This window comes from Antechinus flavipes, chromosome 5 (genome assembly GCF_016432865.1).
Source record: "Antechinus flavipes isolate AdamAnt ecotype Samford, QLD, Australia chromosome 5, AdamAnt_v2, whole genome shotgun sequence".
Lineage (NCBI taxonomy): Eukaryota > Metazoa > Chordata > Mammalia > Dasyuromorphia > Dasyuridae > Antechinus > Antechinus flavipes.
In genome coordinates, this window is record NC_067402.1 from 83826779 (window position 1) to 83845540 (window position 18762).

The 18762-nt window shown below is 31.1% G+C and overlaps 1 protein-coding gene across 1 annotated transcript in view; it reads left to right on the top strand.

Annotated features, from left to right (window-relative positions):
• LMBR1 (limb development membrane protein 1) overlaps positions 1-18762 on the top strand; it is a 177891-nt gene that overhangs the window by 121171 nt on the left and 37958 nt on the right. Inside the window, exons 8-10 of the mRNA XM_051962658.1 lie at positions 31-95; positions 2520-2592; positions 14753-14833. Coding sequence (XP_051818618.1) covers positions 31-95; positions 2520-2592; positions 14753-14833 — 219 coding nt within the window. The remainder of the gene's footprint in view (positions 1-30; positions 96-2519; positions 2593-14752; positions 14834-18762) is intronic.

Below are 18762 nucleotides of genomic sequence, written 5' to 3' on the forward strand. Positions count from 1 at the left end.
GTCTCTTAGTAAACAATTTATCTTCTATAGTATGCACACCAGTTGGGCTTTCACGAATGTTTACAGTCATGGGTCAATTGTTGGTGAAACCAACAGTAAGTATTTTGCATTCTTTTTTTCTACAAAAATAAATGTAATTGCATTTGAACATTTTAAAAATTATATTTTAACTTACAGTTTAGTGATGTATGTATAATAGCAATCTTAAGCCTTACTCGAAAAATTTTCTTTTTCATTTAAATCAAAGTTTCTTAATTCTTAAAGGTATAAGCTCATTTTAGCCTAGCATCCTGCTTTTTTAGGTGAATCATAGGATCTTAGTGGAAGGAACTTTAAAGATCACGTGTTTATACTTATTTAACAGAAGAGGATATTAAGATCTTGCAAGGTAAAATTAATTGCTCAGAGTCAGCAGATGATTTCTGAACAATTTTTCTCTAAATAGAAATTTTACAGTATTTCAAGACTTAATATAGAAAACTTGGATATTTTTTACCTAGTCTTTTTGCTTAGTAGAATTATTCTTTAAAAATACATACAAAATACATATATGTATATGTATTTGTATCATATAACAATTTATTTTTTATGAATTAAATTTTTCATCAATTTTAAATTTAATTTATAGAAGACTTTTACTATTAATCTTTCAATTGGTAGTGATTCTAAATAATTTCTCTATTAGTAGATCTTTGAAGATTAATTACTTGATGGACTTAGATATACTAGTGGAATTTACTAATTTTTTCCCCCACAGTAAATTTTTTTTATAAATGGAAAAATCCATATGTAGTATGAATTAACTTTATCTCATTTATCAATTTCATAAAATTGTGTTTTCATAGGTATGTGTAAATAGAAGTACAAATTTTTAAAAGAAATGTACATTCATTTTAATATAATTTCTAGAAGTATATTTCATATTAAGCCAATATCATTGACATATATGATATATTGTATTAGATTGATTATTTATCTAGTTAGACTTTGAAAAGCAAGGTCTTGATTATTTGTACTGACAGGAGATTGAGAGCACAATTTTTGTAAAAATCAGTCATTTTTGGCTTTTTTTTTTTTTTTTGCATTTGATATATATTATTTTATTCAGGAATCTATTTATATAAAATTATGAAACTATAACGTGAAGACCTGGTTTCAGAGAAACTTTTAAAAATAAACAGTTTTATTCTCTTTTTCTACCTGATAAGGTCTTCCATTTTGGAAATAAATAGTTTATCTCTTAGACTGATGCAAAATACTAATCTCAAGCAATTCTGTCCTCTCTCAGATCTTCCTTGGAGTGAGGGGTATAGTTAAGTATGTGGTTTTTAAAGTATTTTTCTGTTAGAACAAGGGCTGAATAACAATAATTATCTTTGTGTTGTGATTTACAGTTTGCAATATACTTTCACATGTATTATTTCATTTGATCTGCATTGTGAAATAGTCAGGGCAGTATTACTTTTCTTATTTTACCACTGAGAAACCTTTGGTTTATAATGGTTTAATGGCTAACTCCAAATCAAGCAGCTAGAAAGAGGTGAAATTGATCTTAGAACCAAAAACTTCTGACTTGAATTGCTGTTATACATCACAAGATTACGCAGATGCAATGTGATGTAAACAAAGCAAACAATTAAAGAATATATTGCTGATTTTTCATTGTCAAATGCAAAAATAAGGTTGAATCAACAAGTATCTACTATGTGTCAGGTAACTGTGTTACCCTGGGAATTGGAGGGTGGAGAGGGGAGTTGGGAGGGTAGCACATATAATCAAGTTGACTAATATTATTTTCATTTTCATTCAATTTAGAGGGAATTATGACATGATGGAAATGAGTTATATGATATTAAAATTTAAATTCCTGCATTTCATTAATTGGCTTCATTACAGGTTGACTTTGATAAAGGACAGTTAAATTTCAAAATGGTATTTTCATAGTAAAAAATGGCAAAATATTACATGCTATTTAATTTTATGGCTCATTTGTGCCAAATTAAAGTAAATGTTCAACAGGTTGGTATATACAAGGAAGAAAATAATTATTGAGCTAAATATTTTAGGTCCTTTTTAGTTTTAAATTATTACTTTTGGAGCATATATAAGCATATAATATTTGTTTATGTATCCTTAGAAATTATTATATTTGGTAATTATTAAAAAAACAGTTTTCTTTAGCTTCATGCTTTTGGTAAATGAAATAAATGCAGATTACTTGATAAAGAAATAACTTTTGACTTCTTTAGAATTCAAATTAGTAAACCAAACATTTGGGGCAATTTTTTTGTATATTTAGTAATGTGTTTGTGTATACATATATATATGCGTGTGTATGTATATATACATATGTGTGTGTGTGTGTATATATATTCTTTAGCTTGAAAATGTTTTGACTGAATTATAGCCTAATAATAATTAACATTTAATAGCATTTTGAGTTTTGTAGATAAATTAAAAGATAATGATCATTTATTTTACATTACTATATCAGTTAATAATTTTATTTCTGTATTCAGATTCTTGAAGACCTGGATGAACAAATTTATATCATTACACTTGAAGAAGAAGCACTTCAGAGGAAACTAAATGGTATTTGTATGTTAAATATTTAGAACAAAAATTATCATGTAAACCCATAATCTAGGATATAAACAAAATAGACTTTTATCTGACATTTTGAATCAGAACTGGGAAGAAGATTAGTACGTAGCCTAATAGTGTAGCCCTGTGACTGAGACATCAATTCTTTCCTTAATCAAAGTGATTGGCTTCAGAGGGAGGTGTTCAAATTTGTGCCATTATCAGCTATGGAGCAGCTACATTTCACAGATTGATGTATCTTTGTAAAGTCTCAGCTTATGTTGTTGAAAGATAAATTTTTAGTTATTGGCTATTGAATTTTTATACATTTCATGTAATCTTGTTGATGGCTTGAGTTAATCTTCTAGTTCTTTATTTTCTGAAATCATGCATCCAGGCAAGTTACAGAACTGTCAATCATCATGGCTAATATTTATATGATGCTTTAAGGTTTACAAAAAGCTTCATTATACACAATACATTCAATATACATTATACATTCATTACATATTATGCATATACACATTATACATTATACAGTATACCTATATTGCATAATGTTGTTTGAAGGAGATACTACAGGTATGTTTTCTTCTTTTTACAGATTAGGAAACTGAGGCTTAGAGTGGTTAAGAGATTTACTCGTTGTTTAATGGTATCATGGACAGATGTTAAACCAAAGTCAATATACTAACCTCTATATCACACACTATATCTAGTATCCCTAAGGTGCAAAAACTTGTTTTCTTAATTATTCTTTGAAAGTAAAATATTTTTGGTGTAAAGTTTTGAAGGTAATTTTAAACTAGACCATAAAGCATCTTAGAAAATTAAAAAGTTTATTTTTTTAAGGTCCTCTAATAGTTTTTGTTTTAATTATTGGTCTCTAGTAGAAAAAAAGGAAATTAGTAAAGAATGAAGTTAAAAATTTTTCTTCATTTGTTTTTATTTTAGTGATTTTTTTTTTTTGTCTTAAGCTGATTTCTCACTATATTATAAAATAAATAATTTTTCCCCCAGGATTAAAATAATTAGCAACAAATTACATTTAATTTTAATTCAGAAATAAATAGTATGTTTACAGGAAATGTATCATTTTCACCAAATTGTATAATTCTGATATATCTTAAGTAAAATTATATGTAAACATTTGTTTAGTTAAAAAAAAACAAAACACCTGGATACTAGATTTATTTTTAAAGGATTTTTTTCTGGGATTTTTTTTTTATTTTTTAATTTTTATTTTATTTTATTTTTTTGGTTTTTGGTAAAGGATAGAGTTGGAACCATTGTACAAAAAAGTAAAATAGACATCAAAAATATTGAGGGACAAACTCTTAGATCTTTTAATACCTTAGACTTATTATACTATTAATACCACTTTTATGTACCATTATATTTAGTTGTTAGCTATAATTAAAAATAAATGACTGTTACAAATTTTGTCCAAAAACCATGTTAGCTTCACATTATTGCACTAAATTTATAAATCTTTTTAGAATTTATTGTAGATATCCATGATAAAATGTGATAAATATATATATATATATATATATAAACTACTAAGAATTAAGATGAATGTACCTTTCAGCAGTGTAGAATGTATTTAATTCTATCACATAGAATTTAATTTCCTTCCTCTCCTCTCCGAGTACTCTTGAGATGTATGTTATTTACATTTTACAAATCAGTAACTAGAATTCAAAGAGGTTAGACAAATTGTGTCATGGATAGTAGTGGTACTAATAATGATTGAAATAAACCCTCTTTTTGTCAGCCTTACTTCCTATCTGCCCTCATTTTTTCTAAGAGTGGCCAAAAAACATTTAATTAAAAATCATTTTAAAATCCCAAGGCTTAAGAAGTCTCCTAAAGTTTGAAAGTGTCATTTGATAATAAAGAAAAAAAAATATTGGCTAAGAGGCCAAATGTATCTTTAAATGAAGTGGAGCAAGAAAGTTAGTATATAGGTGTTAAATAATAGATTTTACATTTTTAAGTCCTTAAGATGGATTCAGCAGCACATTTTTTTTTTTTTTGTATCATTTTGATAGGCCATATTTTGCTTGTGGCTCTACCACTATCTAAGTTATCTTTATAACTTACAAAAATGTGTTCACTGAGCCTATTTGAAGACATCATAGAGTGATTATTATGGTTACTGTTTGATGTTATTTATCTACTGTAAAATACTTAAAATATTAGGTCTTTTAATAGAAGCATGTTTATTGTATTATATGAATATTTCTATGACAAAAAAGTCAGAATTAGGTAAACAATTGTTATAAGGATTGAGTGTTTTCATTAGTCTGTCTCAAAAGTTAGAGAGAACTAAAATGTATAGAATTAATGTTAAAAGTTATGTGATGGAGAGAGATTTATGTTGTATATTTTGAAGCAAGCTTTTCAGTAAAAACTGTGGAAATATCAGTAAGACACAATTTGAGAAATGGAAGAGAACTCAGTGACTATCTAATTTAATCTGTACATAAAAGAAATAACCATTGTAACACACCTAACAAGTAACCATCCAGCAAGGAAAGTAAACCAGCCTCCTCTTAACACAGCCTGTTCCTTTTAGAGTTATCTCTAATTGTTAGGGAGCCTTACCTGAAATCAAGCCTAAATTTATCCTCTGGGCTAAGGAACAAATCTAATTCTTTCTAAATACGATAGCCTTTTCAGTACTTGAAGATAACTGTCAGGCGCTCCCCAAGTCTTCTCTTCTCCAAGCTAAACATTCCCAGTTCCTTCAACCAATCCTAATAAAACATGGTCTTAATGCCCTTTATTAATCCGATTGCTCTCTTTGGGACATTCTCCAGCTCATTAATTTCCTTTTAAACCTGTGATACCTACAAATGAACATACTCCAAATGAGGTCTGATGAAGGCAGAATACATTGGGACTGTTAATTCCCCATGTCTGAAAATTATGCCTAAAATTTTAATGCACCTGAAGATCACATTCTGTTTTTTTTTTGTTTTGTTTTGTTTGTTTTGTTTTTTTGCTAACATATCATACTACTGATTCATATGGTACTTGTCATCACTAAAACCTTATAATCTTTTTTGAGAGCAAGTGTTATTCTACTATGCCTTCCATTTTGTGTTGTAAAGTTGTGTGTTTGGGGTTGTTTTATTTATTTTACACCAAAATGTAAGATATTTCTGCTGAATTTAATATCATTAGATTCACCCCAATACTCTATTCTGTTAGGGTTCTTTTGGATCTTGACTTTGTTATCCTGTGTATTAACTTTGCCTTCTAGATTGGTGCAAATGTGATGAGCATGCCCACTATACTTTTATATACTATTCATAAACAGGTTAAAATGACAAAGCACAGATCCCTCTGATTCTCTACTGGAGATTTCTTGCCACCTTGATATCTGAGTCATGAATTAAGTCCATATTGTGTCTGACCATTCAGTTAAATAGATGGAATCAGTTAATCTATCTTAACTACATTATATAGTCCATATCTTTTTATCTTCTCTAAAAGAGTATGAGATACTTTATCAAAAGTTTTTGTTAAAATCTAGGTTAAATTGTATCTATTAACGTTTCCTTCATCCATTAATTTAGTAATCCTGTTAAAGAAGGAAAATTAGTCTGCCATGATTATCTTGTCCCCCCCTTTTTTTTTTTCTATCTAGATATTTGTCAACCATATTTTTCATTATTCTGTTTGCAATCATCCCTGAAATCAGTTAAACTCACTGGCTCACTCTCTTCTTTATTTTGAAAAGGGGCAACATCAGCTCTTTTCCAGTCTTGGGTTACCACTTGCATTTTCTGTGATGTTTCAGATATCACTGACTTGTTCAGAAATTATGCCAGCCAGTTCTTTCAAGGAGAATCTAGTTAATCCTGGCCATGTGACTTGAGTTCATCAAGGGCATGTTAATGCTCTCACTATCTCCTTATTTAAAACATTAGACAATTTCTAAATTCCTCATTAGTTTCCTCTTTCTGGCTAATTAGAAAGTCACTTCTGTTTTTTCCCTCATTGATTTTTATCTCTATTCATTATACTTCTCTCTGGTTCCACTATTTCCTTATGAATGCATCTTCTTAATAAAACTTAACCTAGCCTCATTTCCTTTTCTTTTTCCTATTTCTTTTGGATAACATACACCTGTATCCAGTGTAATCTAGTTATGCATTTCATCAAATCTTTGTGAAAACTATGAAATTGCTTTGCCTCCTTGCCTTAGTTTCTGTTATTTCTACTGAGTTTTATTTATGAAATGCTTAGGGTCAATATTTCTTAATCTGTATTAGAATTTTAATTGCAAAAAGCAATAACTTATAAGGATTCTTGGCTCTTATTTAATCTTTATTTGAAAAAAAATTTGATGGCTGATCAGGTAGAATTAATAATTAATATCAATAGACACTTATTAGAACAGTATGCCATATTTGCTAGATTTTACTATGATAGTACCTTATTGACTATTGCAGGTGTTTTTTGCCTGATAACGTGTGAGATTTTACTACTTTTAAGCATGATATTTGAGATTTAAAACTATAGAGAGATGTTTTCTTTTTTCTTTAAAAATTTTTTATACCATCTGTTGGGGGGCAAGGTGGTTGGGATTAAGTGAATGATTATTTTAAATCTCTCCTCCCTTTAACAGTCAAACTCCTTAAAAGAACACAATACCTATCTATATATGTGTGGCCACACTTTCTTATCTCCGTTACCAACCCCTTGAAATCTGTTTTTTGTCATGACTGGTCTTCTGAAATTGCTTTCAAGGTCATGACTCTGTTTCTTCACTTTATTCGCTCTCTTGTTCCCATATACTTCAACCTCTCTCGTTTTCCGAACTTCCCTCTTACTTTTGAGGGCATTACCATCATCCTAGTCACTCAAGTTCACAACTTCGATGTCATCTTAACTCTTCACGTTAACCCATGTGTACAATCTATTGCCATTTTTTTTTATCATTTCTATTTTAATATCTCTTATACATACTTCTTTCTCTCAGACCCTTCTCATCCAATGGACTATTTCAAAAACCTTCTAATTTGTCTCCCTGCCTAAGTCTTTACCCATATCTTGATTCAGCTACGAAAGTGCTTTTCTGATGCATAGCAATCAAATGTAAAAGGTATTTAAACTCTTTAAAATCTTACACTTTCTCTCTCATACTTAACTTTCTCACTCTTGTAAGACTGCAACTTTAGCCTACTGGGGCTTGTTCCTCTTACATGATGCTCTATTTTCTGTCTTTGGGCCCTTACTCTGTTTCCAACATTCCTGCAATGCCTTTTCCTCTTCACCTTTATTGTATAAGTTGGCTCACATCCAATCTCTTGTAGAAAGCCTTTTCTTATTCTCCTCACTATTAATGTTTTCTCCTCTGAGATTACTTTTCATCTTTCCTGATTATTTATCTCATCCATATAGGCAGGGACATCATATCCCTGAACTCTGGAAAATCTGCATAAATTTTTTTGGCATCCCTTCATACTAGAGAAGTTTGAATTTTTTCTTTTATGGGGTATTTATAGTATCTTATTATAAAATTTGGGTTAAGTATTTGCTCATAGGCTCTGTGATGTCTGCTAGCTTGTCTGTGGTTTCTATAAAACTCCCCTCAAATTCCCATTAAATTCTTATGCCGATCTACAATATATTGAAATCATGATGGGGTAAGTTATAATGTGCAACATGTTGACTCTCTCATTAGAACACTTCTCTGTTATTCTTTTCCTGAATTTCTGAATTACTCTATTTTATTTTCTTTATCAGAATCATTTATCTTGTGTTCCCTAAATATGATTGTGTCTTAGAACTTTATTCTGCATCCTCTTCTTTCTCCATACTGTTTCAATGACATCTTCTATTCCCATAGATTTAATTATGATTGTTTTGCACATAACTTTCTAAATTGCATATCTAGCCCTCATTTCTTTTATCTCTACAGTTCTAAATCTCAACTGGCTATTCCATAGTGATGTCAAATTCAAGATGTCCAAACACAGAAATTTTTATCATTCCCTAAAAACTTTTGGGGAAGTAATGGGGGTACAGTAAATGAGGGTATAGCCTCAGTATGACCTTGGGCAAGTCACTTAAATTTGCCTCAGTATCCTCATTTATAAAAATGAGCTGAAGAAGGAAATTATAAACCACTCCAGTATCTTTGCCAGGAAAACTCCAAATAGAGTGATGAAGAATCAGACACGATTGAAATGACTGACCAACAATAAACCTTCTATTTTCCAGATTGCTTTATTTCTGTCCTAAATATTTTTTCCTTATCTTTTCTCTCCCCTCACCTTGTCAGTTTTACCTTCTCACCTTCTCTTATTTCCATTGCCTATTCTTTACAGATAAAACTAGCCTAGGTCTTCATTGCTGTTCATCTGAGCTATTATAGTATTCTTTCACAAGGTAAAATCTGCACAGTTTTATGCAGTATGGGATAAAGGAGAGATAATATAACTAACGAAATTCGGGAAAGTTTCTTAGAAGAGATGTCACTATATTAAGGCTAAAAGAAAGGGAAGGATTTTAGTAGATGGAGGACTATGGAACAGACAACCTAAAGCACAGGAAATAATTTATAAACTATTGGGAAAGTGCAAGATTGAGGAAGAGCAAGTGTGCGTATTCTTCAAAGCTCTGTCCCTGGCCTTTTCTCTCTCTTGCTCTCACTCTTGGGGACCTTATCAGTTCCCAAGAATTCATTTGTCATTTCTAAATTTAAAAACTCCAAAGCATAGCAATTTCTCTGCTAAAATACAATTCCAACATTGCTAGCTCCCTGCTACTAAATGTCCCATTTGGATCTCATATACATCATGTCCAAAATGAAACTCGTTTATTTTTCTCTGATGCCCATATTCCATCCAACATTCCAATTCTGTTGAAGGTACCATCATCTTTCTAGTCATTCAGGTTTGCAAACTCTTGGGTCCCTTGCCATCATTGCCCCTCTGCCCCCAGTATCTGGTCATTTTGATTTTACTTCCATTTCAATTCCTTTCTACTTACCAGAACTCCACATGTCTTCTCACTTCAACTATTGTAATTGCTTCCTGATGGACATTCTTCTTTAATTATTTCCCTGCCTCTAATTCATCTTCCTTATAGAAGCTTAAAAAAAGCTTCCCCAAGAAAAAGATCTGACCATGGCATTTCCCTCCTTTCCCATTCCACACTTACTTTCTCTTGATCACCTTTATGAATTCTACTTTCACTCAGAACTCCCATTTTAGCTGCTTTGTGTTTTTTACCTGTCACATCCTACTTCATCCTTTGTATGAGCATCTGGATACTTGACATGAATTCTCTTCCTTTTTTTTTTATTGGGAAGGAGGGGAAAATTTGGAACAAAATGAATTCTCTTCTTACCAAATCTCTTGATATAATTCGTACCTTGGCTTAGGAACCACCTCCTAGAGAAGACTTTTTTGGAACTACCCAGCTTTTGGTGCTTTCTACTGCCTGTATTACTTTATATCTATTTATATGCTTTATAGTATAAATTCTTTGAGGGGAGAGGGAAAGTGGTTGTCTTTTTTCCTATCTGTGCCTTGTATCCAGTAGGCATTTAATAGAAGTTTGTTTAATGGCATGGTAATAGGACACATTATTATGTCAGCAAATTATATTGATCTTTTGAGTAAAGGCATTATATAATCTATGAAAATTACCAAGGAGTTTCAGATAGCATTGTTGTTAATAAAGTCCTCTTAAACTTTACCCCTCTTCACACAATCTTTGATCCAGGTTCCATGTCCTACTTGCCTCCATGTTCTATTTTGTGCCTTTACACTGGCTGTCTCTCGTTCCTAGCATGCTTCTCTTCTTCACCTCTGTGATTCTTAGTCGGCCTGGCTCAAATCCTGTCTTCTGCAGGAGTTCTTTCCTAGTCTTCCAAGCTGCTAATGCCTTTCCCCTTTGCAGTTATCTTCTATCAACTCTTTCCATTTTATATGTACCTAATTATTACACATTGTCTCCCACATTTGAATTGGAGATTTGAGGGCTAGAAATGTTTTTGCTTTTGTGCCCATAGCACTTGACGGTGCTCTGGCACATAAATATTTAATAATAACTGACTGACTTAATTAGATGGAATATTACATACATATTTACTTGCTGATACCTTTAAGACATATAATATTTTCAGCCCATGAAGGGCAACGTATGTATACTTCTATATATATATGCGTGTGAAAGACCTAATACCAGCTAATGTCTTAAGTAGAAAAGAACAGTAAGTAAATTCCTCTTTTTATGGCTGCATTTCAAAATTATTGATGTTTAATACTTTTTGCCTTCATTAAAATTCAAATTTATTTATATTTCATACTTTATTTTGAGTTATATTTAGTATATGATAGCTAGGGTCTCCAAACTCTTACCTTTACTCTAGACAGAAAACATTACTTAAATACATGTAGAATATGTTAGAATGTTAGAATAGGAGTAGAGAAGACAGTTCCTGATTTTCTTCCCTCATGAAAATTATAGCCAGGATCTGGTATATAAATGTAACATTATGTATAATCAACAGATCCTTTATTAATTGATTAGTATGATAACTGGTGCTGTAGTAGATGCTAGGATATAAAAACAAAAAGTGATAGTTCCTGCCCTCAGATAGCTTATAGATTTTTATTTTTAATGCTTATCAAAGCTTGCCTAATAAACAATATTCTAAGTTTCATAATACATTTACTCTGAGGAAAATTCTTTTCTAAGTGATGATTTAGTAAATTTGTTGCATTTTGGATAATAGGTATTATGAAGAAAATAGTGAACCAAAGTGATCCTCCACATTTGAAAGTTTTGGAATTGACATCATGATCTTTTTGTAAAGAGATTTCTTATAAAATAAATAAAAATATAAAATAAAAAGATTTCATTAAAAAATAAATTTCTTCTAGCATGTATAAATGTATTTTAACAGTGGATGCCTGTTCTACTTTTCTATCCTAGAACTGTTTCTTCTTCCCCCCCCAAAAAAAAAATACTTCAGTAACCTCAAACATATATGAAGAGAATCTTTTCTATTTTAAAGGGTTTGTTCTTTTTTGGGAGGTTCTAGTTCAGGAGTTCTTAACTTTTCCTCTATGGATTTCCAAGGTGGGATATATATATATATATATATATTTCAAAGGGTCCAAAAAAGATTAATTTTTATTTTCTCTTATCTTTAATTGGAAATTAGTATTTTCTTCAATTATTTTAAAATACTATTTTGAGAAGGATTTCATCAGTTTCACCAGAACTACTAAAGGGGTCCATGAAACATTAAAGGTTAGGAACTCCTTATTTGGTTGTTTAGAGTTGTCTTAACAAATTGCTCACACATTTCTCCCTAGTCTTTCTTTGTTTAGATTAGCATTGTATATGTTAGTGTTCAACTGACACTTTTAAAAAATATTAACCATAATGTGCAATGGGAAGTTATAGTATAAAATAAAAAGTTATATTATTTTATAGACAGTATAATGGTTGAACAATATCAGTTTGAAAGCACTTTCATTTTTTCAAGAAATATTGGACCTTGGGAAATTAAAATATCTTGGAAGCAGAAATATTTTCAATACCCACATCAGTCTTTTAGCTGAAGAATAAAGCTGGGAAAAGTTGCTGTTAGCTATTAGTTTTCCTGAATCCAAAGAGACGGGTGGGGCAGGATCAAAAATACTTACTTGATCAAAGTTATTGGCTCTGAAGGTATTCTTACCTGTGTAAGAAAGATGAAAGGTGTTGTTTTTATTGCACGCTAGTAACAGTGTAATTTTGAACTAATTGGTGTTGAACTGCCAATCACCTAGGGGAATGCAAATAGATACTCTTACAGTTTCCTTTGAGGTAGTGAAATCTTATGTCGGGGCTGGAAGAAAAACAGAATAATACCGTTAAATTGACCTTAAATGAGCTGCTTTGTGGTTTTCTTGGAGAATCCCTTCTAATTTTTCATGACTAGTCCATACAGGTTTTGTCTACCAATTTGACTTATTGGCTAGACAATGCTGACATTGGATTTTTTAGGTGCATTTTGAAATAATGTAATTACGATATGATGCTTAAATCTAGTTTGTCTCATCTTTTTTTTATATACATTTTACCATTTTCTTATTTGTTTATTAGCAATTTTAAGTCAAAATTCTACCAAACAAAATCGTTTTTCTAATGAAGTGAAGTAATATGTAATACTCATAACTGTTGCTTTTAGTGTTAAGTATTATGCTGTGAGAAATTGACTATTTTTAAAAAGCAGAATTTGCTTGAAAAGATAAAATAATATTAAATGAAAATTTTATATTAATTTAGTTTATAAACTTCCTCTTTTGTGCCTGGAACATGAATGCCTTTCAAAATTAGTGCTTCAAAAATGATCTCTTTTAAGTGTTATCCTTAAAAAAAATCATATTTGGCCTTCCCTATGTTTACATGTGGTCTAACATATGATTTAGGATCATATGTGAAAGTTATTTGCATGTTTTCACATAATTTCTTGATAGGAATATATTATAAATAAATATAATTTGATTCACTCATTCAGATGATCAAAGCGAATTCCTTTCAAAAGCCATACATAACTCCCTAGGTTTTTCTTAATCTTTATTATATTGGAGACTTTGTCTATAAAATACAGGGAATGATTTCTGTATTTGGATTTTATAGTCATAGTATTTCCATTATGGTTGGATAATTGATTTTTCTAATTAATCTCAAATTCAAAGAATTATAGATTTAAAATTAGGTGGCATCTTTTTATTTTTTTTATTTTTTGATAACTTTTTATTGACAGAACCCATGCCAGGGTAATTTTTTACAACATTATCCCTTGCACTCACTTCTGTTCCAATTTTTCCTCTCCCTCCCTCCACCCCCTCCCCGAGATGGCAAGCAGTCCTTTATATGTTAAATAGGTTACAGTATATCCTAGATACAATATATGTGTGCAGAACTGAACTGTTGTCTTGTTGCACAGGGAGAATTGGATTCAGAAGGTATAAATAACCTGGGAAGAAAAACAAAAATGCAAACAGTTTACATTCATTTCCCAGTGTTCTTTCTCTGGGTGTAGCTGCTTTTGTCCATCATTGATCAGTTGGACCTGAGTTAGATCTCTTTGTCAAAGAAATCCACTTCCTTCAGAATACATCCTCATACAGTATCATTGTTGAGGTATATAATGGTCTCCTGGTTCTGCTCATGTAACTTAGCATCAGTTCATATAAGTCTCTCCAAGCCTCTCTGTATTCTTCCTGCTACTAGGTAGCATTTAAAGAATTAATTCAGTTGAATCCACTCACTTTACAGTTGAAGTCCTAGTAAAGTGAGATAATTTGCCTAAAGTTACATAGTAACAAGTGGAAGTGCTAGAATTGGAATCCATTTCTTCTACCTTCAGATCTAGTATTCTGGCCATAGTGTCATGCATGCTTCTTCCTAAAGTAAAAAGTTACCATGAAGTTTTAAATAACTAGAATGCAAGAAAATGTATTTATTACTAAAATAGTATAGATCACATTATCTTAACTTCATTTCAGACATCATGTTTTAGCTTTTCCATTAAGAATCTATTCTAGAAAAGTTCTAGGTAATGGAATGAAGTATCCCTATTAAAATTCATTTAAAGATAAAGTACCCAGTTTTATAGTAATATAATATATAAAGCAATGTTATTATATAGTAATATGACATAATAAAAGAATTCATACACTTGTGTGTATTAGTTACTGTTTTACAAAATCTTGCTTAATAAATAGTGAACAACACTTATATTAAATAACAATTATTCATTAATGATTAGTTACATGTTTTCTGAAGCACTATTTCTAGTTTTAATGTTCTTAGTATAAAAATAAGAAATTTTAAAAATAGTACATAGAAGTAAGTTCCAATAAAGAGGTGATATTTTCTTGGACACATACAGACTTAGTAGGAATAATATATTTAGAAGTTAGGTTAAAATGCTAAAATATATATATATATTTTTCCTAAATAATCTTGTATTTATTCTGAAATCAAGATGTGGAGGAACCTAACAGCATTTGAAATATTTTACAATTGATTTTAATTGAATATAAGCACTATATACTTTGTGGTGTTGTTTCAAAGGATGATCTTATGTTTTTCATTTGTTTATTTTGGTGTTTTTCTAAAATATTACTTTTTTGAACAGGGTTATCTTCTTCAGTGGAGTATAATGTAATGGAACTGGAAAAAGAACTTGACAATGTGAAGGCAATGAAGTCAAAATTAGGTATTTAACTTTTGCTTGTTATCACCTATTGGCTTGTTATCGCATCTTAATGAAGAGTATTATTTGGATAAAAAATAAAAAGTTAAAAATTTATGGAATGTTAAAAGCTATCATCCTGACCAAAGATGTCAAATGATTTTTTGGGGGAATGGTGAGATGAATTTGTGCTGTATGCTATATCTATTCTTATAATTTTCTGCCAAACTAAGAAGGAAATGTGTTTCCATATTTCTTTTCTAAGACCAAGCCTGATTCTTGTGATTTGAAATTACCAAATCACAGGAAATTAAATTCCTTTTAGTGTTGTGTTCGTTGGCATCATTGCTAAATATTGTTCTTTTGGTTCAGTTTGTTTTACTTTGCCTAATTTCTACATGTATTCCAGTATTTTTTCTGAATTCTTCATATTTGTTGTTTTGAACTATATTCTGCAGCTTGCTTTAGTCATTTCCCAACTGATGGTTACCACTTTGTTTATAATTTTTTGTTACTGCAAAAACAAATGCTACTATGGATATTTTGACTCATATGTGTCCTTTATTTTGGTTACCTCCATGGAATATGCACGAGAATATTGTATTCTACAAATTCTAAACAGTGATTTTTCACATAGTTCTCAATTGTTTTCTAGAATGGTTAGAGTAATTTTTTTTTTTTTTTTTTTTTGCTGAGGCAATTGAAGTTAAGTGACTTGCCCAAGGTCACACAACTAGGAAGTATTAAATGTCTGAGACCAGATTTGAACTCAGGTCCTCCTGACTTTAGGGTTGGAGAGCCCCCTTGCTGTCCCATGGTTAGAGTAATTTTCAGCTCCATTAACAGTGTTTAAGTGTTTCTATATTTTCACAGACCTTCCAAGGTAGATCATTTCTTTTTTTATCAGCATGGATTTTAGAGCTGAGGTAACTTTTTAAATTAGCTAAGATTTTTATAGAGCTACAGGATATAGTATCTAAATATATATTAACCAAAGAAAGGTTAATGCAGGGGAAAGAAGGATGGAGCATGGGTCATGCTGAGGAGAGGGAAGGGAAAGGTTCATTATATTATTCAACCTGGAAATATTTTTTAATTGTTAATTTGAGGCTGTCTGCAGTACATTGTCGTAATACCAAGGTATTTTTAGATATGGAATATGTGTGTTAAAATCAAATGGCTACTAGAAGTAGAAGTCATTTTCATACCTCTGAGCTATAGCAAATAGACTTTTTATATGTCTTACGGTTTTCCTAGTGTGGAATTTTGTTTTCTTTACCCAGAGAAAAGTTTTAAATGTTTGATTTTAACTTATTTTAATATATTGTCATATATTGAACCAATCAATCAACCAATATTTATTAAGCACTTATTTTGTGGTGAGCAGTAGGGTTGTAAAAACAGACAAAAGACAGTCCCTGTCCTCAAGGAGAGCAACAATCTAATTGGGAAGACAATTTACAAACAAATAAATACAAAGCAAGTTATATACAGGATAAAAAGGAAATAATAGGGAAAGCACTGGAATTAAGGGGGTTTGGGAAAGACTTTTTCTAAAAGATGGGATTTTGGTTGGGAAACAATGAGGAATGATTGAAGATAAAAATAGAAAAAATTTTTAAAATGATGATTAGTACAGTATCCCATATTTGTATTTGATACTTGAGAGAATGAAAGATACATGGACAAGCATATTGTCTTAGATTTTGAATTCAGCTCCTTCCCTGTTTGACTTTCTAATATTAACCTTTCTGGATGACATTTAGGGGATGTAAACTTGAATTGCCTTGATAATTCATGCAGGAAATCTGAAGTTAACAATAGTGCTGTTTAATTAACTATAAAAAGGATAAATATTCTCAAAAAAGTTTTGCATATCAAGTGTTAGGAAGAACAGAGGCAATTACCAAGAAGAATATTTTGGGAAAATGCAATGTGGTAAAAACTTATGTTGTTAGGATAGAATAAATTTATTGTATGATCCCTATAAGGTAGGAGTAAAATGTAATTACTGTTTTCTAGTTGATGAAACTGAAATTAAATAACTTGTCTTCTGATACAGCTAGGAAAATGAGAAAAGAGACTTAAATCCAGGGCTTACTCTGCATCTAGCTCCCTTTCTAGTTTGCTATGCTGCCTCCTAGACTAGAAGGACAGTGGGACGGGGGATTGCTACATCACATGTCCTTATCTCCTAGTTCTTTAATCTACTCAAGTCCAATAACCTTCTCTTCCCTTCTATCCCAGCTGGATGCAGTGGAAACCCCTAAGGGTCTTCCCTCCCAGATTCATTCATTTATTTACTTAAGTAGATTTTTTTTGTGGTAGGTGAAAGAGATCCTTTGCCTCATTTGCTCCCTATCCTTAATCACTGATTGGGTGCAGTCTCAATCAGACTGAGACACCTGTTGAAGACTCTAGCTTAAAAAGGCCAATGTTTCCCACTGCATCTAGGACCATTTTCAGTCGTCCTAGTTTGTATCTGGCCACTGGACCAGGTGGCTCTGGAGGGAAAAATAAGGCAGGTGACCTTGCACAGCCCTCCCTTCTATAAATCCAACTCACTTGCACGTCATGCCATCACCTCCCTAATGTCATGGTGCTTTTTGAAAACAGAATAAACTACAACAACAATGTAATGATGGCAACACCCAAAGTCATTGTTTTCTAGGATCAGTTGTAATTACATGTAGTTGATTGGCAGAGAAGAGTGAAATGACTTCTCCCAACAGTTCCCAATTCCCCTCTCTCGTTATTCTAGTGCCCTGTATTATTCTTGCATGTTATTCTTGCCTCCCTTTAGATTTATGGGCAAGTTAACATCCTTTTGGTGGGGAAAAGATTTCTAACACACACACACACACACACACACACACACACACACACACGCTCTCACACATAATGTATATAATGTATGTATGCATGCATTTTACTGAAAAGATATTTTCTAATAGTCAAGGAGAAGAATATAGGATGTCAGATTAGAAATATAAATGGAAGATGTGATCTTGAAATAATTGAATTGCTTTTCAGTAGTATCTTCTCAGGAGGGCACTAGTAAACAGTGACTCCTCATACTACTACTTATTTTGATTATTAGCATCATAGCCTATAGGTGATTTAGTGTATCTTTTCAAAGTCATTTTTACAGATAATGGAACTAAGGTCTAAAAGGATTACACTAGACTTTACTTAAGAAAATGACAGAATTAAAACTTAGGTAGTCAAGAAACATTTATTTCGTACTTCTGTGTTTCAGGAACTATCATAGATTTATGGTTACAAAGATAGAAATAAAACTGTTACTGTTCTCAAGGAACTTATGTTCTATTCAAGCCAGAGTCTCTGACTTTGAATATTACAGCATTGCTCCCCAACTAACATTATTGAGTTATATAGCTTATAGGTAAAATTACAATATTAAAATAGTTATTTGTCACTTTTTAATTGAAAAAGTAGAAGAAATGGTATTTCTATTCTTTGAAATGTTTTAAATATTATGGTAGATAAAAATTGGACTTTGTTTTTCTAAACTTATTTCCAGTCCCTACCTATACTATCAGGTTTCCAGGAGAACAGGGCTTTTATGTTTATAGATTAGAGCCCAAGAGTCTGGTGAATCTAGAACTTTTTTGTTGTGAGGATCAACTGAGAAAACAACAGGTGTAAAGCAGCATGTCCTGCTTATCTTTGAAGCCAGTATGTAATTTAGTTTTGAGTAATTGAAAGATATTCTTCAGCAGATCTTTATTTGCATCTATTTTAACTTTTGTTGTATTGACAGGAATTTCTTTATGGGTTTTTACGTTTTCTGTAGCTGCACTAAGGTTGTGTGCTGGTTAGACTATGTAATTGATATAATAGTAAAATATTTTCTAAATGGCTTTATGCCTTTTACTATTGAATAGTTAGCCATTATTTCCCTATTTAAGCTTAAAAAACCTAACAAGCCA